The sequence below is a fragment of the Myotis nattereri genome, assembly GCF_964212035.1.
Source record: "Myotis nattereri genome assembly, chromosome: 2".
NCBI classification, from domain to species: Eukaryota; Metazoa; Chordata; class Mammalia; order Chiroptera; family Vespertilionidae; genus Myotis; species Myotis nattereri.
In genome coordinates this window covers 165,413,954-165,438,605 of record NC_138076.1, presented here as the reverse complement: position 1 = coordinate 165,438,605, position 24,652 = coordinate 165,413,954, and the positions used below count along the sequence as shown (strand labels likewise).

Below are 24,652 nucleotides of genomic sequence, written 5' to 3'. Positions count from 1 at the left end.
AGAAAGAAAACATGATAAATTTCTATATCCAAATAACAATTAGACAATAACACAAAAACTACAAATTACCATCTGGCATCTTCGGTTCAGGCCCCAACACCATGGTGTTCTTAGAATAGGATTCTGGGAAGTAGAAAAGGGAGGAAGAGAAATGAACAAGAACAAACTTACATGTTCAGCAACAGCATTTTGTACTGTACAACCAAATCCTTACTATATGAAAAGAATAATTCTTCTATTGAATTAGATAACCTTGAAAATAATTAGTTTTCTGAGTATGATTAAGGGATATTTAATAAAAATGTAAGTCTTAATCAGGGTTTTGCTGGCAAGATTTCAAAACCAAATTGGAGCGGGCAAATGTTTTGTTTTTATAGAAGCAGATCCTCTGGAATAGTTTAGCACCACGTTCCCCACAAACGTGTGTTGCCTGACAGGCGAGGGGGCGGACCCCCTCCTGCTGCCCAGGAACAGGGGCTGCACCAACCAGTCCGATGTCAGAGGCAAATGCTTCTGAATAAACCTCCACACATGGGCTGCTAGGCAATCACCCCGTCTCTGCTTACCTCCAGATAAATCCAGAAATCAAGACTGATTTCTCCCATTTTTGAGTTTTTAATATTTTTTTAATTGACTGATTTTAGAGGAGGGCGGGGAGAGAGAGAGAGAAACATTGGTTTGTTGTTCCACATATTTATGCATACATTGGCTGATTCTTGTATGTGCCCTGACCAGGGATGGGACCCACAACCTTGACCTATGGGGATGATGCCCTAACCATCTGAGTAACCTAGCCAGGCTTCATTTTCTTTAAGGCAGAAATCTAAAACTCTCTGACCTAACAATCTAAACTTGAGAAATAGAGTGGAGAAATCAAAAAGGGTCACAGTGGTTATGCTGCTAAATTATTAACTTCAAGTAGGCTGAGGCATCAAAAAAACAATTATTCTTGTTTAAACTGACTCTGGGAACTTAAGCTTTTGAAATTTCCAGTCCTACCTGAATATCAGTGCATTGTGCCTTTGATGCTTCCAGTTAACCATCTGAATTACCTCAAAAAGAAAATGTTCCAGTGTCTAAACCACCGGACATCTGAGGATTACCACCTTGAACCAATGTGGGGACTAAGAATGCAGAACTGATTCTCCTCAAAAATGGACGTTTTACTATAAAACTCTCAGACTTTTCTTTCTCCTCAGGAACACTCTTGGTATTGCCTAGAAGTTGGGAGGCTTTGATTAGAAATAAATTACAAAGATTTATTTAAGGGCCCAGCCAGTGTGGCTCAGTGGTTGAGCATCAAGCTATGAACCAGGAGGTCACAGTTCGATTCCTGGTCAGGGCACATGTGTGGGGTGCAAGCTCAATCCCAAGTGTGGCAGGGTGGGGGCGCATGCAGGAGGCAGCCAATCAATGATTCTCTCTCATCACTGATGTTCCTATCTCTCTCTTCTCTCTCTGAAACCAATACAAATATTTTTTTAAAGTATTTATTCAAGGGCCTTATGCTTCAATATCTGGAAAGGGGGAAAGCACCTCACCAGCACACCCATAGTGGAGGGCCACTACTCCTAGCTTCATGTTTCCCGAGGAGAGACGTCAGCTCTAATGGTTCAGGTCTCACTCCCCAACCCTTCAACAACTGGGAGAAGAAACTAATGACCATGGAGGGCCTCCCCTCTGGACGTTCAGGGCGCACTGAAGCAGGAGGGCTGGCCATGGTGCTCCAGATGCCAGCACCCCTCAGTCCTGCAATAAGCAACCTGGGGGGACAAGGAGGTGTCCACCATGTCCAGCATTCTGTTGGGTTAAGTTCAACTGGGTGTGAAGAGGTATGAATAAGCCCATTTGGCCACAGATCTACGGTGTATTCTCCAGTCAACCCCGCCAGTAAGGCTTGATTTTTTTAACCTCTGATCTACTAATTAAGGAATCTACTTCTCAGTCAATTCCAAATTCAGAAGGGGAAGATAGGGTAATAATAACTCTCCTACTGACAAAGGTATGAAGACTTCCCTTAGCTGACTTTTACTGTTTAAATTGTCTTTTCCACTTATGTCCCTTTGTTCCTCCTAACTGAACAGTCCTCTACTTTCTGTTTTAGACCATCTACCTACCAATATATTCTATATTATACCTATCTCACAGAATTACAGAATTCAGACCCAAAGGGGGTTTTAGATTTCATCTATTTTCTGGGGTATAAAACATACCGCCACTGACTAATTTGGAAAACATTTTTCATCTCTGCAGTAACCAATATCAAGTATTTTGTTATAATCTATGACTAGCCATATTCTTCCTATCAGGTTTTGAGCCACCAGATGGCTAAACACCCGGCAAGAGATCCCAAACCCTCTTTCAGCCAGTTACCACAGCTCCTCACCAATGGGATTTACATTGATAACTCAGAGTAGCAATAACCACTTGCTTCCAATCACAGTACAGCCCTTGGCACCACCCAGAGCCTTTTTACTTATAATTCTAAGAAGCCAGGTAATCAGGTTATCCTAGCCCACAATGAATTAGAAACCACAAATCCGATCCGGGATTAAGGCTTTCACAGAAAAAGACCTTGGGCCATTGGTCTGAGGCAAAGAGCCCTTCTTTATACTTCTATTAGCTCTGAGAACATTATTATTAAGAACTAGAGGCCTGGTACATGACATTCATGCACTGGGGGGAGTGGGGGGTTTCTCAGCCTGGCCTTCAGGCCTGAGACCCCTTGAGGAATGTCTGCCTGCCAGCTTAGGCTCGCTCCCCACCACCTCCACTGCGCTCACCAGCCGTGAACCTGGCTTCTGGCTGAGTGGCGCTCCCCACTGTGGGAGTGCACTGACCCCCAGGGGGCAACTCCTGCATTGAACGTCTGCCCCCTGGTGGTCAGTGTACATCATAGTGACCAGTCGTTCTGCTGTTCAGTCAATTTGCATATTAGGGTTTTATTATATAGGTTAATAATTATCTTATTATTAATCATATAATTATTATTGTTATATCAAATTTCTTAACTGTGGCCTACTCACCAAGAACTGATTAGATTATTTTTGTAGTGATGCATGATATCCTATTTAAGAAGACACAGATGTACTTTTATACATTTGAGAAAGATTCCTATCCAAAATAGGCTACTTAACTTATATTTAAAAAGCAATTAATTGAGGCATGCCCGCCCCTTCCCCCCCAGGAGCACTCCAGCACCTTTTCCTCCCTTTCTTCTTCTCCCATAGGCATGCATCTTCTAAATTCCAAAGGACCCTACAAGACTTGCAACCAGGGACACAATGGGCAGCAGGTGCTCTTCCCAAGCTAATCCCCTGAACCTGTCTCCAAGGTCCCCTTTACTCAGACTCTCCAGTGAGCTGACAGCAGCTCAGCCTGGGCTCACTTCTTTTCTGGAGAGCCAAAGCAGCCTCACTTATGCCCTCTCCTGTTGCGTCTTTTATCCCACGTCCTTCCTTGTTTCCTGTCCCCAGCTTTCATAAATGTACTCTCAAAATAAAAAAATAAAAAGCAAACAATTGAGATAGTAGTGTGTTTTTCCCCAAGCCTGTAGTCTGCAGAAGTGATAGTTAAATAATAACTCTAGACAGAAATATTTCATGATAAAAAAATTTAATTATTATCACTATTCTAACTGATTATTCCTATACTAATTACATATAGAGCCATTAATATAGAAGTCTAGTCTTCTCTCTGAAATCTCAGGAATGTATTATTCCAAGAGAGAAAGTTGATTCTAGATTCCAACTTTCTCATCAAAACTTTTCATTAACAAACTACAAGTTCCACTGTTTGTAGTGTATAGAGAACATAACTAGGACAGGGAACAGAAAGGGTCAGTTATGCTTGGTGTGCTGCACAGTTTTTAGGCCTCCATGAAAATTTAAGATAGATACAAAAGCTGTAAGTTAATATTAAGATAGTTTTGCTCTCTAAGGCCATACCACCAGGCCATTTTCAGTCACTCAGTTCCATTAAGGAAAAGACGAAGCTGAGATATAAGCAACCAGAATCAACTCAGCAATACTTTGATTATTATGATTAATACTGCTTTGATATTCTAGATCACTCCAACCATAAAGTATCACCTTCTCTCATAGCCAGTAAGATTCATCTTATTAAACAGCAATCAACAACAGAAAAGCGGTTAAGTATTTTATCTTATCCCTTATCAAAAGTTCTAAGACTGTTTTACAGTATTATAAAATGCTAATAAAATTACATTTTCTGTCCAAAATGTCATAAGTTTACATATCCTTTGACTCAGCAATTCTACTTCTAAGAATACATCCTAAACACTCACATAAGGAAGTAAGTGCATATTTCTCATAGCATTATTTGTAGTATCAAAAACTGCAGTATCAAAAAACAACCAAGATATTAGCAGAGGCCTGATTAAATAAACTATGAACATTCATATGATGGAATACCATGCAGCTATTATAAATAAGGCAGATCTACAGATATTTGTAGGAAATAATCTCCAACATATGATGTCAAGTAAAAAACCAAACAAACCAATTTATAGAACAGTATGCTATCATTTGTGTAGGAAAAAAAAAAAAGAATACACACATGTACACACATATACTATCTCCAAAGGACACTAAGTCAAAAACTGGTAATGCTGTCCCTAAGACGAAGAAGTGGGGGAGCCCAAATGACATTGGGTAAAAGGAAGACCTCTCACTGAATATACACCATACACCATTTTGTTCTTTAAAAATATTTTTACCATGTGCATTTCTGTATTATTTTTTAAAAATATATAAAGATAATACGGATTTGCTTCTTTTTTTCAATTAGTTTACTTTCAATAGATTTTGTAATTGGTTCCAGATGTGCAGCATAGTGGTTAAACAATCATATACTTTACAAAGCATTCCCCCTGATATTTCCAGTACCCACCTGGCACCATACATCGTTATCGCAATATTATTGACTATATTCCCTGTGCTGTACTTTACATCCCCAGACTATTTTGTAACTACCCATTTGTATTTCTTAATCCCTTCACCTCCTTCACCCAAATATTAGATTCCCTTCTAATAGCTGTCAGTCTGTTCTCTGTATCTATGAATCTGTTTCAATTTTGTTTGTTCATCTATTTTGTTCTTTAGGTTCCACATATAAGTGAAATCATATGGTATCTGTCTTTCTCTGACTGAGTTATTTCACTAAGCCTAATACCCTCTAGTTCCATCTATGCTGTGGAAAATGACTGGATTCATTTTCTTTTTTTTTTACAGGTTGAAGTAAAAGATTGTGTATTTAGCAAAAAAAAAATGTATAAAACACCTCAAACTTGTATAAATGAATAACAAGTAACCATAAAACCATAATTTCAAGAGTTTTTCTAATAATGTAGCTCTAAGAGAAACATTTTAAAGAAAAAAATTAATGCACATATGTTAAAGAATCTCAAGAAAGCAAGGAATAACATTAAAAGGGGGGACAGGTTCCAGTATCCAGATTTCAAATGATTTTCTTGAAACATTTTAAGAGTTCAAAACATATTTTCATTCCATCAGTGTAATCCAGATAGTCCAATCCAGCCTCCAGCCTCTCCAGTCTGAGACTTGAATGGAATAATTGTCTCCTTGCACCCAAGTAGGGAAAAGAGGAAAATCATGGCTTTAGAATCAGACTTGTTGAACCAGGTGACTTAAAGTACGTCACTAACTTCTCTGACTCTTAGATTCCTCCTTTGATCCAATTCCTCTCCCCACCTTGTTTTTCTTTTTCTTTCCTTATTTTTTCCCCCATTCTTATCTGTCATGATCTCCCAGGCAGGTCTGCATTGCCTATACTGAATCTGGGTTCAGTCAAGTATTTGGTCTCAACCACCCACTGCTCTCTGGATTCATTTTTTTAAAAAAAATTTTTTTTTTTTTTATTGATTTCAGAGAGGAAAGGAGAGGGAGATAGAAACATCCATGATGAGAGAGAATCATTGATAGGCTGCCTCCTGCATGCCTCACACTGGGGATCGAGCCCACAACTCAGGCATGTGCCCTGACTGGAATTGAATTGTGACCTCCTGGTTCATAGGTCAATGCTCAACCACTGAGCCACAGTGGCTGGGCTGGATTCACTTCTTAAATACTTTAGGGACTCTCTCTGATAAAGCTTATTTAAAAAAAGAAAGAAAATAATATATATATATATATATATATATATATATATATATACACACACACACACACACACACACATATATACACACATACACACATGATTGAGTGATAGATTTTAGAAAGGAAGGGAGGGAAGAAAGAAACATAGACTTGTTGTTCCACTTATTTATACATTGTCTGTACCCTGACCAGGGAGAGGACCCACAGCCTAGGGCCCTAGGCGTATTGGGACGACACTCTAACCAATTGAGCTACCCAGTCTGGCTCTGATAAAGCTTCTCAAATGCATAACCGGAGATCTGCAGCCCTCCACTTGGCTGGCATACATTGCCTTCAGTTTAGCTTACTATCACTCTGTCTCAGCGCCCAAATAACCATGCTGTGAAATTATGATCATGGAGTTTCAGAAGCCAAATCCTTAGGAAAGCATTTCCTGACTCCAATTTTGGGTTAAATGCCCCTCCTTCATGTTCTCCCAAGGCACCTGCTGGTTACCACTATCATTACTCTTACACTCTTACCATGTTATCTTGAAATCATTCATTCCCTGATACTATTTTGAAACTTTTCTGTAAGTTTGAAATTATATCAAAATAAATAGTTATCTCCTCAAAACACAAACTAGCTATAATAAATTCCAAATATCTAGTTAACAATAATTCTGTGTTGCCCTAGTCAGTTTGGCTCAGTGGATAGAGTGTAGGCCTGCAGACTGAAGGGTACTGGGTTCAATTCCAGGTAGGGCACATGCCAGGGTTGCCGGCTCAATCCCCAGTAGGGGGGCGTGCAGGAAGAAGACGATTAATGATTCTCTCTCATCGTTGATGTCTCTCTCTCTCTCTCCCTCTTCCTCTCCCTTTCTGAAATCAATAAAAATATATTTTTTAAAAATTCTGTGTTTCTTAGCATTTTCAAGAAGTCTGGAAGAAAACTTTGAATAACCCAAACCTGTTTTAAAATTGCCCCAAGAAATAAATATTAAAATACATACATAACATTAACTTAAACTTTTCCCCTTATGGTTAAAAAAAAATTTTTGAATTTGAAATATTTTTTGTTATAAAATTCCCCTGTATAGGGCAAAGGCACTCAAAACTATTTCACTGATTTTAGAGCTGTATTCAACGTTGCAAAGGTCTCCCTAAAACTGTAAGGTTTAGAGGAGTGTTTTTTAACAGTCTTCTAATTCTTCCTTTTTTTCTCCCCTCCTCTACATAAACAAAGTCAAAGGCAGCATTACGTAGGACAGCAATTTTCAATTGGTGTGCCACAGTAATTTTTTTAAAATGCAATACTTAAAAAAAAAAAAAAAAAAAAGGAATACCTGAGCCCTGGCCGGCAAGCTCAGTGTTTAGAACATTTGCCTGTGCACCAGCGGGTCTCGAGTTCGATGCCCATCCCAGGTTGGGGCTTGTGTGGGAGACAACCATTCAATATGTCTCTCTCACATTGATGTTCTCGCCCCCTTCCATTCCCTCTAAATAATCAATGGAAAAAACATCCTCATTCCTTGGGTAAGAATTTTTTAAAAAGCAAAAAAGCAATACCTGATGATTTAGTTGGGGGCACTGACTTCTTTTCCCTTAGATTGTTAAATTAAAAAATGACAATAGCCAACACAAGAGCTGTCCAGTGTGAATTAATCAAATTTTTGGTGAGGTTGGCAAAAAATATATTTTTTGGTTTGCCACGGAATTTTAGTAATTAGTTGATGCATGCCATGAGACGAAAAAGGTTGAAAATCATCAAAGAAGGAAAATAAATTTCAGAGAAGCAAACAGAAAACTGTTTGCATGGAAGCAACTGATTAAATAAATGTGACAGGAATGTCTGAAGTTGACTCCCTCTTGACACTTTTCTCAATGATGAGTGCCAGCAACATGCTGGTGACAAAGCAGAAACAGCCAGAGGCACAGACTAAGGCTTTAAAAAGTAATAGCCAAGGTTTTAGGTATTAATAAGCAGTCATGACTTTTTAAAATTCATTTTGTGTCCTGAAGAAAATGTAAAGATTTTCAGATCCTTCTAAAATCTCTTTTCCCGAAAGGTCTACTTTAAGGCTAAAGTACTGGATATTCCTACAAAATCATTACTATTGATCTAACACCTCTGTTGTACAAGATGTTCTTTATGAAGGTGAGTTCCTACCCCTGGATGAGTCAACAAAACTCTGAAATATTCAAGTGGTTCAAACAGAGCTCATTGTTTTCTGAACCCTATGTGTTTTAATAAGGAAGATTACTAGCTACTTTTATAAAATGAAAGAATATTATTACTGCCTTTGTTTTTCCATTCCAGATCAATAAAGACGCACGGTTTTCTGAGTCTTTTCCATCTAGGACATGCATCTAATTAGTTCCAAAACTCAATGTGTCCCCACTGGGGGTGAGGGGAAAGAGCTTTGAAAAGCAATGTGAATTTCTAAATTATTCTTGAGAATGTAAAGTTTGAAATTATTTTATTTAATTTGAATAAGTGTATCCTATTTTTCTCTTTTGAAAATAAATTTGATACAAAATGAGAAAAAGGGCTGAAGACTGTTACATCTACTTCCTGATAGTGAAAAGCCCCTCTGGTGTTGTTTAAGAAAAAGGCCTAGAAACTCGATTCCTCTCTACCTAAGTGCGTAGTATCAGAATGTCTTCAACCGAAAGCCACACAAGCACGCCCAGTTCATAAAGTTCAAACAGTGCTGCTATTGTACAATGTGCTTAATACGCATCAGGGCATCTGTGTTGTGTAAGTCTCGCTCTCCCTGGCACAATGGCCACTGAAATACCAGCTTAGCCCAGCCAGTGTGGCTCAGTGGTTGAGAGTCGGCCAGTGAGCCAGGAGGTCACGGTTTGATTCCCGGTCAGGGCGCATGCCCAGGTTGCAGGCTTGATCCCCAGTGAGGGGCATACAGGAGGTAGCAGATCAATGATTCTCTCGTATCGGTTTCTATCTCTTTATCTCTCTTCCTTCCTCTCTCTTAAAATCAATAAAAATCTATTTTAAAAACAGAAATACCAGCTTAGACTGTTCTTCATTTTACTGATTTTGTGTGCCATAGTGTTAACCCCTTGCTTAGCCTATCAGAGAACCACAATTTCAACTCAGTTTCTCACCTAAGCTAGACTTCTGAGAATCTGTTTTATAGTTGAAAGAAAAACCTAACATTGAGAACATCTAATAATAAAGAAAGAGAAAATTAATTAGCAAAAGGAAAGAGGGAGTAAGATCCGGGGAGAAAGAGTACAGCTGATAATGAAACCAGCTGCTTGGGTGTGAAAGACGATAACAGTTGGAAGAAATTTGGCCAACCTCTCAAGAAGGATGTTTTAGACAAAACTATCACTCATCAACCAGAGACTTCAGAATGAGAAGGGCCTGATACCCGCTAAATAGAACTCTTAACTTTGTCTGCTAGGTGCTCTGAGGATTAATCAGCTTCTTTACCGCCTTAACTTCTTTACTTCTTTTACTTCTTTAATGTTTACTGCTCACTAAAATCTTACAGAGAAAGAGACTACAGCTTGGTCTTTGTTCCTCCCAACTCACACAGTGTGAGCTTCCTCTGATTTCCTCCCAACCAGAAATTTACAGCGTGCACTTCCCTTTGGGGGACCTACCAGGCCTCCTGGCCTGACACATCTATCCTGGAACACAACTCCAAGTTCTGAGAACAATTTCAAAGACCCCTTTTATACTGAAATAAGAAAGTCTATAAATCAGTCTATACCTACTTCTAGCCTCAGGGAAAAAATGTCTAGCCCTCATACTTGCTTCAGTAGTTTTTTCTCTGGCAAATATGAAAAATGATTATCATTAGATTACATTCAACTCATTTATTCTAGTGACAGTATTGGCCCCCCTGATGTAGACTGGATTTAACAATTTTAGGTACATATTTTCCTCAATGTTTGTTTTCTTAAAGCAAAGAAAAATTTATGTGTAAAGACAGACAATACATACTACAAGATTCTCCAACCTGATACATTCCTCTTTTTGCTCTTTGGAACCTGTTAAAATTTTAACTCGTAGGCTTCGTTCATTACCTTGGAGTTTTTGTTTTAAATATATTTTTATTGATTTCGGGGAGGAAGGGAGAGGGTGAGAGAGAAAGAAACATCAATGATGAGAAAGAATCATTGATCAGCTGCCTTCTGCACAGCCCCCACTGGGGATCAAGCCTGCAACCCTGGCATGTGCCCTGACTGGGAATCAAACCGTGACTTCCTGATTCATAGGTAGATGCTCAACCACTGGGCCATGCCAGCCGGGCATTACCTTGGAGTTTTAACGTACACTTGTTTATCAGCAATAAATGCGACTGAAACAAAGAAAACCCATACAAAATGACCTACTAGCAATAGGCACAAAGACTGAAAACCCTAACTTCCCAATTTGTCTTCACTGGAAACTGGTTCTTACACTAAAAAATATGTTACTCTGACCTTAAATTAAAAGTGGAAGAGGAATTAGACAATATATTTTTATCATTCTTAGCCAACTCTTTTATATTCTACTAGAGGCCCGGTACATGAAATTTGTGCACTCGGGGGTATGGGGGTTCCCTCAGCCCGGAGCCTTCAGGGGATACCTGACTGACGGCTTAGGCTCACTCCCCAGGGAGCCGGCAGTCACTCCCCAGGGAGCAGGCCTCAATCAGCAGTCAGACATCCTTAGCGCTGTTGCAGATGCAGGAGAGACTCTCGCCAACACCACTGGGCTCGCCAGCCATGAGCCCAGCTTCTGGCTGAGCAGCACTCCCCCTGTGGAAGCACACTGACAATCTGGGGGCAGCTCCTGCATTGAGCGTCTGCCCCTGGTGGTCAGTGCGCATCATAGCGACGGGTCGTTCCACCCTTCGGTCGATTTGCATATTGGCCTTTTATTATATAGGATTCTACTTTTATTAAAATACAGCTTATATGCCCTGGCCGGTGTGGCTGTCATTGGGCATCGGCCTGTGCACCCAAAGGTTGTTGGTTTGATTTCCGGTTAGCCACATGCACGGTTTCAGGCTCATCACTGGAAGGGGACATGCAGGAGGCAACCTGTTATATATCTCTCTCCATCTCCCTTCCTCTCTCTCTAAAAATCCATTTAAAAATCTTTCTAATAAATAAAAAAAAATATAGCCTATAATACACATATGTTGTTTTATTTTATCAATGATATTCCTGATGGTACCTGTAAGGGCTCTTTTTTGTGTCTCCAGGGGTCAATAACTGTTAATTGTTCTAAATATACGTGTTAAGTTATTAAAAGAATAAACGGCATACAATGAGTGAGACAAGGGTCTAGATCGTCTAACTCCTTATACTCTACACATTCAAATGCTACCAGCCTTCTTTTCCAAAATATTTTATTCAAACCACAGAGACTCAGATAATAAAGATGACAATATTGGGACAAAAGGCTCCCCTTTCGACCTCAAACACTCAACTCTTTAAAGATGTTACTCTTTTCCTCCTTATTCCAGTACAAAGAAAGGGATTTTACAAAGACACTGTCTTCCACTCTCACTCCTCCAACATCCAACATTCAACCCTACAGGAATACTAAATTGTCTTATTGCAAAGCCAAATAACTAAACTTATATAACACCTGCATTTTAGCCAAATCAAGCCAGCATACTGCTGGAGTAAGTGATGTTCTTTTTTGTAAATTCAAAGTTTCTCACTTTGGATTACTTTCCAGGAAGGCTACATGCATAAACAGCAGCTTCCTGGAAGAGGAGAACTGGAAGACAGGACACTCTTCCATTAGAGCCTTCCAGAGAGAATGTGAGAGGGACTTCGAAGCTCATAGAAAAGGCGTAACTCTGTCATCTCACGTTGGTATTTAGGAACGTGGTGAGGAGGCAGGGAATAAAGATGTCTTTGACTCCACAGCACCCACACAAACTCTTAGCACCAAAAGTCAAACAGAAAACCTATTGCTTTGTGGACACTATTCTCTCACCTCCCACTTTCACTTCACTGAGTTGAAACTGAACCAAAGCTGCTTAGTAGCTCTACAGAGTAACCCAAGGAGCACTGCTGATTTCCTAACAGCAGAATAACATTAGATTCATACCAAACTTCCCTACTCATTAACGAGAAGTGCTGCCAGGCTGCCCAGAAATTCCCCTCCCCAGTCCCACTTGGCCACACCAGGAACATGAGGAATCAAGTATGCTGCCATCGTGGCCTTTTCGGTGCTGGATCCAAAATAAACTGTGCCTAGGTCCCAGGCTGTAAATGCAATGCCATCCAACGAAAAACTAAACAGCCCAGTAACTTCTCAGGTTTCATTTACCCAACACAGCTATCACAGGCAGACCTAGTCTAGTGATAATTCCTGACCTTATTTAATGATAAGATAAACACCTGGCAGAAAGCCTCTCGTTACCGGTAATTTACACTATATACTCGGATCAACATTAACGGCAAGGGTTCACTGGCAACAGGCTACCAGGATTCTGAACAAAGGTTAAGTCATAAGGTCAGATTTGTTACGTTTGCAATTTTTAAGGGGAAAGAAGGCACATGTAGGGAATAGTAAACAAACAAACAAACAAACACCAGGCTCTCCCTCCCTATCCCCAGATGTGTTGCCATTACCTTCTTTACTCCCAAGCTCTAAGGGCCCTTCCTTTATAACTTGTTTCCTAACCCCGTTTCTTCTAGGAATTGCTTTTCCTACCTCTGTCATTTACCCAATAAATGTTCTCCTACAAAAAAACAACCCCAACACTCCCACACGCCAGCAACAGTTCAAAGCAGCTGGTGTGCATGAACTCATTTAACACTCGCCAACACCTCCATGGCACTGACATCGCCGGTCCCCACCGTAAGTACAAACATGCGGAAAAACAACAACAACGAGGCTGCGCAACTTGGGCCCAAGGTAGTGCCGGCTGGCAGCGCTTCGGATTCCACAGGAGTCACGGGAAACACGGTTCACCCTGGTCTCGGCCCCTCTCTCTGAAACAATGGCCAGCAAGCTGACGGCGGCCTGTGTCCCCTGCCCCTCCTTTCACAGCATGCAGTGTTTACTCCCCCCGAAAGGGGTGGCACCCTCCTTTAAGGTCCCGACACTCCTCGGAGAGCGGTGGGCAGCACGAGCGTGTCTTCTCGGCACACAGAACGCTCGGCTCCTCGACCTTCCCCGAGGGACGCCCTTGGAAACAGTCCGATCCGGGGGGGTAGGCACTTGGGGAAACCACAGTGGAGAGGAATTGGGTGCCTGCGAAGCTGAGCAGCTGCGGGGCGCGCACCCCACTTGCACACCATCTGCAATACAGGCCCAAACGGGCCCAAACCAACCCACTGCAGACACCAGTGCCGCGGCCTCGCCCGGCCCTTCCCGGGAAGGCGCCCCGCTGGTGCGGGGCCCAGGGAGCGGACGGGGCCCCGGGCTCCGCGGGGAAGGCCGCCACCGGGTGCCCGGCGGCCCGTTCCGCGGCGTGAAGCGGGTCGCCGCACCCACGATCGCGGGTGCCCGCGCGGGGGGCAGGTCCCGCCAGGGGTTCGCCCATTTCTTCGAGGCCGTGGGCGGCAAGGGGCGAGGCCCCGGGAAAGAACTCTGGTATTCGCTCCCCGCCCACCCCCGCACCCCGCTCCCGGCGCCCTCTCCTCCCTCGGAAGAATGCGACTCCGTCTACACCCCGCGCTCCAGGCCCTCCCCGGGCGCACCGCCCTCACAGCCCCGCACGGCGTCCCGTGTGCTCCGCATGGGCCCCCGCGCCTTCTCCCCGGCGGGCCCCAGAGCCGCCCGGCCCTCCCGGCCCGTCAGGGGCCAACGGAGCGCCCGCTTGACCCCTGACCTCGCCTGCCCTCCGCCTTACCAGCTCCGCGGCCACCTGACAAGCTGTCCCCGCGCCTGGGGCTCCATAGCCCTGGAGCCAGCGCCAAGCGGCCCAATTCCTACACGCCCCGCCATTGGCCGACAGGACGCCAGCCGCACATTCCTATTGGCTGGATTCTCCGTCTTCCCGGTAGCGGCTCGCGTGCGTGGCAACCGGACTGCGGGTCCCTAGGCTCCGCCCACCCCGAGGTCAGGCTGGGGGCGGGGCCCAAGTGGTGTGGGCGGCGCTGCACCCTTCGGAGCGGTCCAGCCCCCGGAGCGTGGTTTGGAGGCCCACGCCCAGCAGACAGATTAAGTTTCGTGCAATAGTTCGCTGTGGCCTCTCGTTAGCTACTGACAATCAGCTTGTTTCTTCTGGAGACGTGGCTCGCCCTATAAAGTGCAGCTCCGCCCTGTGAAGTGCAGCTCCACCCGATACAGTGTAGCCACCTGCAAAGACCACGTCCTCTCGCCCCCAGAGCCTCATCATAGTATCTGTGCCCTATCAAGAGCACCCCACACCTGAGAGGAACTGCGAAACATCAGCTAGTGCAACCAGTTCGACCGCATCAGGTGCCTTACTCCCAAGCCTTTGTAATGAATCCTTTCCCTCCATTCTACCCATCTGCCTCGCTTCCTCCCCCAAGATTTACCTCCACCTCCCCCAGAGTAATCCCACTCCATCCCCAGCCTCAAACTCACCCTCTAGAGCAGTGGTGCTCAACCTTGGCTGCACATTAGAATCACCTGGGGATCTTTTTAAAATCCTGATTTCTGGGCCTCATCCTCCGGAAATTCTGTTTCTTTGTTATGGGGTGGGGCCCAGAAATCAGGATTTTAAAAAGATTCCCAGGTGATTCTAATGTGCAGCCAAGGTTGAGAACCACTGCTCGAGAGTCTTTCTCCGAAGATGGCAGTCAGACCAGTGGTGCGACAGAGGGGAGAAAACAAATGGTTTGACAAACCACCCTACTTTTCTTCTTGTTCAGAGCTATAGAAACATTCTTAGACACCCTCCCCCTTATATCCAAGATAACCAAGCTTATCTAACCAACTCACAGGCCTAGAGAGATAAAGCAAAAAACACTCCAATTCTTTCTTCGTGTAAAAACTGCTAGGAGAAAATGTTACTAGTTGTAAAAAGAGTCCAACAGAGGAGAAAAAGGAGAGTAAATTGACAAAAGAAAAATCCAAATAAAGTACAAAGTAGAAAATGCGGGGACCAAAAACTGGGCTGAGCATCGTCAGTTATCTGGTACAGGCTGGTTTGCACACAGACTTTCTCCTGGAGAGAAAAGAAAATGCACAAATTAGTCCTGAGAATCTCTCTGTAGCACACCTGGGGAGTTCCAGAAAGTCTCTCCAGACCAGAACCTTTCCTTTGGGAACCTCTGCTGCAACTAGAAAATAAAATGGCTGTAGCCACTCTTGTGCCCTTCTAGGTGGGCTCAGCTCGGCCACCTCCCCGGCTGTTGCATCCTTACTAGTTACTTACTTAGCTCACATTGTGGTGCTGCCTCCGTCTTACGCTGCTTCTTCATTGTGCAGAACGGGTTTGACTTCCTCCAGTGCTAGCTCGTCTATAGAAGCAGACAAGTGAGCCTCCCTTGCTTAAATAAGGGCACAGAGGCTGCTCTGGGTAACGCAACACTGATAAAGACACAGCAAGGAATTTCAAGAGGCAATCCACCTCCTTCAAAGCATAATCAAATTTCATCTTTGACCTGCCATGAAAAGGAAAGCATCATATATCTGCCACTTCTAGATATTAATGAACAATTAATTGAGTTTGAAAACTTGTAATCTAAGATTTCATCTGTTCTCTCTGACAGGAGATAGAGGCGGTGTATGAAAGGGGTGAAGTCAGAGGCATTGCTTTCCTCCGGGACGCCACTCCTCTGGGAGTAAAGTTGGTTCGGGCACTTGTACCAGGGCTGCATGTGCATTGGGACTCTGCTCCCCTGAGACGTAAACTGAAACCAATTAACCCCGAGCTTGACAGTCCACAAGTATGTTCCACATAGTACGTGAGCACTGATGCCATTAGGAGTTGTCTCCGGGTGTGGGTGAAAATGCCACCCGCCTAACCCTTGGGATTTAAGGACCTGCTGGCATTAGTCCAATCAGTGATTCACAGGCGGACAACAAAGCCGCACAAATCCAGGACTCTGTGACTGATGAAAGAAAGAAAAGGAAGGGAGGAAGGGAGAAAGAAAAGAAAGAAAGAGAGAGAGAGAGAGAGAGAGAGAGAGAGAGAGAGAGAGAGAGAGAGAGAAAGAAAGAAAGAAAGAAAGAAAGAAAGAAAGAAAGAAAGAAAGAAAGAAAGAAGAAAGAGGGAGGGAGGGAGGGAGGATAATGAAGGCTTCTGAGAAAGAGGGGAAGAAGGGAGGGAGGAAGGGAAGAAGGAAGGAAAAAAAGGAAGTACCTTGAGACTAAAAAAACAAAACAAAACAGAGGAAGTCCAGAATTTCTCAATCTGGGAGGAATTTCAAGGCTGAGGAAAATTTGCCTCAGGCAAATAAATAGCTTAGTAGATCAGCTGGAGAGGCAAAGCTGGAAAGGAGACGCTTTGGTGTGGGGTAAGGAGAATGGGATGGGATACTGGAAGGAAGGAGTTGCTGCTTTCAGAAAGCTTTCTGGTAGTTTTAAAGCAGTGGTTCTCAACCTTCCTAATGCCGCAACCCTTTAATACAGTTCCTCATGTGGTGGTGACCCCCAACCATAAAATTATTTTCGTTGCTACTTCATAACTGTTATGAATCGTAATGTAAATATCTGATATGCAGGATGTATTTTCATTGTTACAAATTGAACATAATTAAAGCATAATGATTGCACTAGCTGGTTTGGCTCAGTGGATAGAGCGTCAGCCTGCAGAATCAAGGGTCCCAGGTTCGATTCCCGTCAAGGGCATGTACCTTGGTTGCCGGCACATCCCCAGTAGGGAGGGTGCAGGAGGCAGCTGATCGATGTTTCTCTCTCATCGATGTTTCTAACTCTCTATTCCTCTCCCTTCCTCTCTGTAAAAAAATCAATAAAATATATTTTAAAAAAATAAAGCATAGTGATTAATCACAAAAACAATATGTAATTATATATGTGTTTTCTGATGGTCTTAGGCGACCCCTGTGAAAAGGTCGTTCAACCCCCAAAGGGGTCGCGACCCACAGGTTGAGAATCGCTGTTTTAAAGGAAATCTGCTTAGGTGTGGAGGCTAGAGGAGGCTAGAGCAGTGTCCCAGCATGCAAGGCCACACGCAGGCAGCCAGTGGTGTGGTAGAAGTCCAGGAGGTTGGCTATGTCCTAGTTTTTGGTAACTTGAGTATGGTAATATTTACTTTACTAATGGTAATGGGGGAGTTGTGTACTTAAGCAGAAGGGTTTATTATGGAATGTAGGCTGATTTCCAGGCGGTGTAGGTTTCTCTTTTTCAGGCTTTTTTTCTTATTTTAAAGTGTATTTTTTTTGCCCTGGCCAGTTTTGCTCAGTGGATAGAGCGTCAACCTGCGGACTGAGGAGTCATGGGTTCTATTCCAGTTGGGGGCACATGCCCAGATTTCGGGCTCAATTGATTTCAGAGAGGAAGGGAGAGGGAGAGAGAGAGATAAGAGACATCAATGATGACAGAGAATCATTGATTGGCTGCCTCCTGCACACCCCCTACTGAGGATCGAGTCTGCAACCCGGGCATGTGCCCTTGACTGGAATCGAACCCAGGACCCTTCAGTCCGAAGGCCGACACTCTATCCACTGAGCCAAACCAGCCAATGCCAGGCTTATTTTCTTTTTAAAAATGCATTGATTTGATTGGAGAGAGAGAGGAAGGGAGAGACATACACAGAGAGATATCAATTTGTTGCGCCATCCATCCATGCACTCATTCGTTGATCCTTGCATGTACCCTGACCCAACTGAACCCCCATCACTGGCACGTCCAGACGATGCTCCAACCAAATGAGCTACTTGGCCAGGGCCAGGCTTATTTTCTCATGCATCTTGTCTGAAGCTTTTGAGGACAGATTTCCAATGCCCAGAGGAATAGTAGATGGCAAGTTTTATGGTTTTTATCTTTTAACCAATTTGAGGGAAACAAATTAATTTGAGACAAACGTAAGGTGAGTTTTGTAAGATATTTTTCTTTTTACCTTGGGGTAATGAAGCATTTTAGTTTTGTGAATAAGTTGTAAATGTCCAGTTTGGGTGTGTAACTGGCAGGGGGTGGGGGATTTTTGTGGGGGGTGGGGAGCAAGATATGTTTTGAGTTCTTTTCTCCCGTAGGTCTGTCTAGATAGAATCTCAAAGGCAAATTACTCAGGGTAACAGGAAAAAATAAAACCCAGCTTCAGGATAATCAGAACACCACAGGTTTATAGTTTCTAGAGACTAGAACAGGGGTGGGCAAACTTTTTGACTCGAGGGCCACAATGGGTTCTTAAACTGGACCGGAGGGCCGGAACAAAAGCATGGATGGAGTGTTTGTGTGAACTAATATAAATTCAAAGTAAACATCATTACATAAAAGGGTACGGTCTTTTTTTTTTTAGTTTTATTCATTTCAAACGGCCGGGATCCGGCCTGCGGGCCGTAGTTTGCCCACGGCTGGTACTGTAACCTGAGCAGTTCTCTCTTTGAGGCCGGTGGTGGAGCTGTCCATTAGAGGAATGGCTGGTGGTTTTTCTTTTTCCCACCCCTTAATCAGATTTTTAAAGTATGAAACCCCTTAACTTTACTTGAAGTATTTGGGGGTGGTCTTAACAGGGAAGAGGGTGAAGGAGAAAAAAAAGAAAATCTGCTTAGTACCATAAAAATATATGCAAATGAATGTGATAGAAATAAATACCTTAGAATGGAAAAGAAAAGCAGTTATTAATTCATATTAATCAAAGTAGACTTCCAGCAAGTGGCTCTGGTTCCTACACAGAACAGTCAGTAGAAGAAACTAGGTAGCGATCTGCCAGGACCCCAGATTAAGATCTCTTAGTCAGGCGTGCCCTCAAGTACTAGAAGTCCTATCATAACAACTTGATCTATCCTTCTTTTTGTCCTTGTTGGCCGAGTTTCCTAAGGCAACACGGGGCTGGCCACCAATTTGTCCCCCTTCACCAGAAAGAAGTTAGATGAAATCATCCAACGAAAGTGTTGGAGGAAAAAGCCCTATTTTAGTTTTGGAATTCCAAACATTGGAATGGATTTTACAGTGAGTCTCTACCATTGCCCCGCTGTTTTCTTAACTCAGCAGTTTCTCCCAACACACACACTCCACTCTTGCCTTCTGGGCCCCGGATTCTCACATAGTAATGTTACCAGACCTTAAATGCCAGGTTCTTGAGTATCAATGTCCTAAAAATGAGCACTGAACTCAGTACAAATCAAGCAGATAGAGTTCATTGAAAAGAACTTGTCCTAAGTGGAGTTACCAGAAAAGAGAAGTCAAGCTCTCTAAGGGGTTCTTGTGGATGGCTTGTACAGGGGCCTTGGGGTGGTGTGGGGCTTGGGAATGAGGATGAGGTCAGTTGTCCCATGCTTCTTGTCTATTGGTGGTTGATCCCAGGGTAGTCACAGGATGTTTTCCATGGTCAATGGACCACCCAAAGAGCCTGTAAAATAATGCTTGTGCAAACATTCTGGTGACCATTAATGGACTGAGAAAGAGGTTGGTGGCAAGTCCTTTTGAGGGGTGGAATCAGAGATGCAGAATAACCAAGTTTCTAAAGCTGAACAGAATTAGTTTAGAAAGACATGTTGGGCCTCCAGGTAAGATGGCAATGTAGGTAAACGTGGTACTAGAATCCTCCCACAAATACATCAAAAATACAACTAATCGCCCAGCTGGCATGGCTCAGTGGTTAAGCATTGACCTGTGAACCAGGAGGTCATGATTCGATTCCCAGTCAGGGCACATGCCCCGGTTGTGGGCTAAATCCCCAGTGTGGAGCATGCAGGAGGCAGCCAATCAATGATTCTCTCTTATCATTGATGTTTCTATATCTCTCTCCCTCTCCCTTCCTCTCTGAAATCAATAAAAATATATTTTAAAAAACAACAACTAATCTTCAGAACAACCATCATTCAGAACCACCTGAAATCTAGGTGAATGGAAGTCCTAAGGAATTAAAGAAGAAGCCACATTGAGTCTGGTAGGAGGGGCAGAGACACAGAATCATTTGGTATTTTTTAATTGGGAGAAATATCTTGGCTGTGGAGGTCCCCCCTGAGAAGCAAGTCGTCCCTGCCCCACACCAGGCCTCTCAGCCCAGGGTTCCAGTGCCAGGAAAAGTCCCGATAAATTCAGGCTGTAAAAACCAGTGGGGAATCAGGCTGAGAAAGACAGAGGGTAGCAGGAGTCCCAGACATTTCTTCTTAAAGGACCTGTGCACAGACTTACTTGGACTCACTCCCTCTGAGTTCCAGCATTGAGCAGCAACTTGAAAGGAACCAGGGGTATACAGGAAGGAATAAATTGTCTGGCACTAGGGCAACAGTTACAGTGAGGGGTGCGGGGGGGGGGGGGGGGCAGCAGCTTTCTTCCAGACAGAAGTGCTGGCAGAGGCCATTGTTCCTTTGCTGAACCTTCCCCCGACACAGGGCTGGCAGGTGGGCACCATATCTAAGTCTCTATCAACCTGCTCACACTGTTTGCCCCACCCTGATGATTCCCTGAGACCCTGTCCACACCCAACTTGCAGGCTCACCCAAGTCATTTCCAGTGGCTTTTCTATACAACTCATGTCTCTTGCCTCATGCTTTGGACTTTCCTAAAATCTCTCAAACAAGCAGCATCTGGCCTCGATGTGCTCTGTACCTGTCACTAAATGGCCACAGGCCCAGCACTAGCGGCAGCCTACCTTAGTTCACAGCCTGGCATCTCCTGGGCACCTCCAAGCCCAACACACATAGTAGCCATCTATAGATTACTCAGTGCTAGTGCTGGGTAGCCCCAGGCAGGGCACAGGCAGTGGTTGACTTTGCACCTCCCAGGAGGCCCCAGTACCAGTGCACTGGCCGACAGCTTCAGACCATGCTCAATTACAACCCCATCACTTCCATGAGCGACAGATTCAAGGGGTGGACTCCGTGAGCACCAAAGCCCCATGGAAATCCTGCTCCCTATGGTCAACTCCTGCATAGCAGCTCTTTTGCTATAGTTGAAGCTGGTCCTCACAGCCAATTATCTTAGGAATCAATCCTTCCCAGTGATGCCAACAACAATTAAGGCTCAACTACAACAGAACAGTGCACACAGCCCACACAGGGGCACACCTGAAATACCCACCTCAGGTGACTGGGAGGTTGTACCACTAGGCCCTACAGGACACCTACTACACAAGGCCACTCTACCAAGTCCAGGAGACATAGCAGTTCTACCTAATACATAGGAACAAACACAAAGAAGTAGCCACAATGTGGAGGCAAAGACACATGTTGCAAATGAAAGAACAGGAGAAATCTCCAGAAAAAGAACTAAATGAAATGGAATCAAGTAAACTATAAGATACAGAGTTCAAAACAATGGTTATAGGGATGCTCAAAGAACTTACTGAGAACTTCAAGGAACTTAGTGAGAACTTAAATAGCATGAAAAAGGACTTAGGAACCATAAAAAAGAACCAGTCAGAAATGAAGGATACACTAACTAAAATGAAGAATAATTTACAGGAAATCAACAACAGAGTAGAGGATGCTGAGAATCAAATCAGGGATTTGGAATATGAGAAAGCAAAAAAACACCCAATCAGAACAGATAAAACAAAAAAGAATAAAAAAATATAAAGGCAGTATAAGAAGCCTCTGGGCCAACTTCAAGTGTACCAACATTCACATCATGGGGGTCCTGGAAGGAGAAAAGAAGGTGAAAGAAATTGAAAACCTATTTGAAAAAATAATGACAGAAAACTTTCCATATCTGATGAAAGAAATAGGCATACAAGTCCAGGAAGCACAGAGAGTCCCAAACAAGATAAATCTAAATTGGCCCACACCAAGACACATCATAATTAAAATGCCAAAGGTTAAAGGCAAAGAGAGCATCTTAAAAGCAGCAAGAGAAAAGCAGTTAGGTACTGACAAGGGAGCACCCATACAACTGTCAGCTGATTTCTTTTTAAAAAAAATATATTTATTGATTGATTTCAGAGAGGAAGGGAGAAATAGAGAGAGAGAGAGAAACATCAATGATGAGAGAGAATCATTGATTGGCTGCCTCCTGCAAGCCCCATACTGGGGATCAAGCCCGCAACCCAGGAATGTGCACTTGGCTGGAATCAAACCTGGGACCCTTCAGTCCGCAGGTTGATGCTCTATCCACTGAGCCAAGCCAGCTAGGGTAGTCAGCTGATTTCTTAACAGAAATTATGCAGGCCAGAAGGGAGTGGCAAGAAATATTCAAAGTGATGAAAAGCAAGAACCTACAACCAAAATTACTCTACCCAGCAAAGCTATTATTTAGAATTGAAAGTCAGATAAAGAGCTTCCCAGACAAGAAAAAGCTAAAGGATTTCATCACCACCAAACCAGTATTACATGAAATGTTAAAGGGTCTTCTTTAAGAAAAAGATTAAAAAACATGAACAATAAAATGGCAATACATATCTATCAACAATTGAATCTAAAAATCAAAATAAATGAATAAGCAGAAATAGACTCATAGATACAGAGAACAGTTTGACAGTTGCCAGATGGGAGGAGGGTTGGGGAAATGGGCAAAGGGATTTAGAAGCACAAATTAGTAGTTTGTATAGTCATGGGGGTGTAAAGTACAGCATAGGGAATCCTATCTAATAAAAGAGAAACATGGTAATTGGCGTACGACCGCTACCCTTCCCATTGGCTAATCAGGGCAATATGCAAATTAACTGTCAGCCAAGATGGCGGCCGGCAGCCAGGCAGCTTGAAACTAACATGAGGCTTGCTTGCTTCAGTGACGGAGGACTCCAACGTTCCCCGCCTGCCCCTGCAGGCCTCTGAGCTGCAAGCAACTATGTAACAAACATAGAAGCTAAACAAAACCCCAGAAACCTGCCGGGCTTCAGCCAGCAGGATCGCAACATTGTAAGCAAAGGCCAGAAACCTACTTTCAGCAGCAGAGGTCTAAGAGCTGGAGCCAAGCCTCAAAGCTAAAGCTGGCCCAAAATAAAAAAGAAGAAAGAAAAAAAGGAGCGGTTGGGAGCTTCAGTCACCCCCAGCCTGAAAACAGCCCTCAGCTCCTCACCCAGACTGGCCAGGCACCCCATTGGGGACCCCCACCCTGAAGGGTGTGTGACCAGCTGCAAACAGCCCTCAGCTCCTCACCCAGACTGGCCAGGCACCCCAGTGGGGACCCCCACCCTGAAGGGTGTGTGGCCAGCTGCAAACAGCCATCATCCCCTCACCCAGGCTGGCCAGGCACCCCAGTGGGGACCCGCACCCTGATCCAGGACACCCTTCAGGGCAAACCAGCCGGCACCCACCCATGCACCAGGCCTCTACCCTATATAGTAAAAGGGTAATATGCCTCCTGGCACCGGGATCAGCGTGACAGGGGGCAGCGCCCAAACACCCTGATCGCCCTGCAGCTCTGTGTGTGACAGGGTGCGGCGCCCCAACTCCCCCCCCCCCACACACAGGCCCTGCTCTGTGTGTGACGGAGTAGAGCCATAACCTCCCCATCTGCCCTGCCCTGAGTGTGAGTGGCGGCGCCCCAACCCCCTGATCGGCCCTGCTCTGTGGGTGATAGAGGGCGGTGCCCCAACCCCCTGATGGGCCCTGCTCTGTGCGTGACACGGGGCTGCACCCCAACCCCCTGATTGGCCCTGCTCTGTGCGTGACAGGGTACAGAGCCCCAACCCCCCTGATGGGCCCTGCTCTGTGAGTGACAGGGGGTGGCGCTGCAACCTCCCCATCGACCCTGCCTTGAGTGTGACAGGGGGCGGTGCCCCAACCCCCCAATCGGCCCTACCCTGAGCGTGACTGAGGGTGGAATCGCAACCTCCCGATCACCCTGCTCTGTGTATGACAGGGGGCGGTCCCCCAACTCCCTAATTGGCCCTGCTCTGAGCCTGACTAGGGGCTGCACCTAGGGATTGGGCCTGCCCTCTGCCACCTGGGAACAGGCCTAAGCCAGCAGGTCGTTATCTCCCGAGGGGTCCCAGACTGCGAGAGGGCACAGGCCGGGCTGAGGGACACCCCCTTCCCCCAAGTGCACAAATTTTTGTGCACCGGGCCTCTAGTCTATACTAATAAAAGAGAAACATGCAAATTGGTGTCACTCTGCTACGCCCACCAACCAATCAGGATGAGTATGCAAATGAACCCAACAACAATGGTGGTTAATTTGCATATACAGGCACGGAGCAAAGACTGAAGATGACTGAAGACTGAAGAGGCTTGGCTTCTCTGCTGTGGCCGGAGCGAAGGCCTGGGTCCCGGGTGCCAGAGGAAAACCAGTGCTGGCAGCCAGGTAAAGGAAGGCCTATTGCACGAATCTCTTCGTGCAATGGGCCTCTAGTATAGTCAATAATATTCTAAAAACTAGGTATGGTGTCAGATGGGTATGAGATTTTTTGAGATCATTACTTAAGTTATGTCTAATTACTGGGGTGTGCACCTGAAACTGATATAATATTGTATGTCAAGTGTAACTGAAAAATAAAAAAATTATTTTAAAAAAGACATCTTTGAGTCTTCTATTTAACTTCATCATACATTAAGAATAAGAACACA

At 44.3% G+C, this 24,652-nt stretch overlaps 1 protein-coding gene across 2 annotated transcripts in view; it reads right to left on the bottom strand.

Annotated features, from left to right (window-relative positions):
• Positions 1-14,283, bottom strand: part of SLC11A2 (solute carrier family 11 member 2) — a 36,563-nt gene extending 22,280 nt beyond the window's left edge. The window contains exons 1-2 of one of the 2 annotated variants that reach the window (XR_013995500.1): positions 13,957-14,155; positions 70-123 (exon numbers count right to left, since the gene is read on the bottom strand). Coding sequence is in view for 1 of the 2 variants with exons in the window: in XM_081082628.1 (XP_080938754.1) it covers positions 70-103 (34 nt within the window). In the remaining variant the exon portion in view is untranslated. Of the gene's footprint in view, positions 1-69; positions 124-13,956 lie in introns of both variants that reach the window. The other variant, XM_081082628.1, reaches the window with a different exon arrangement.
• Positions 14,284-24,652: the final 10,369 nt, after the last annotated feature.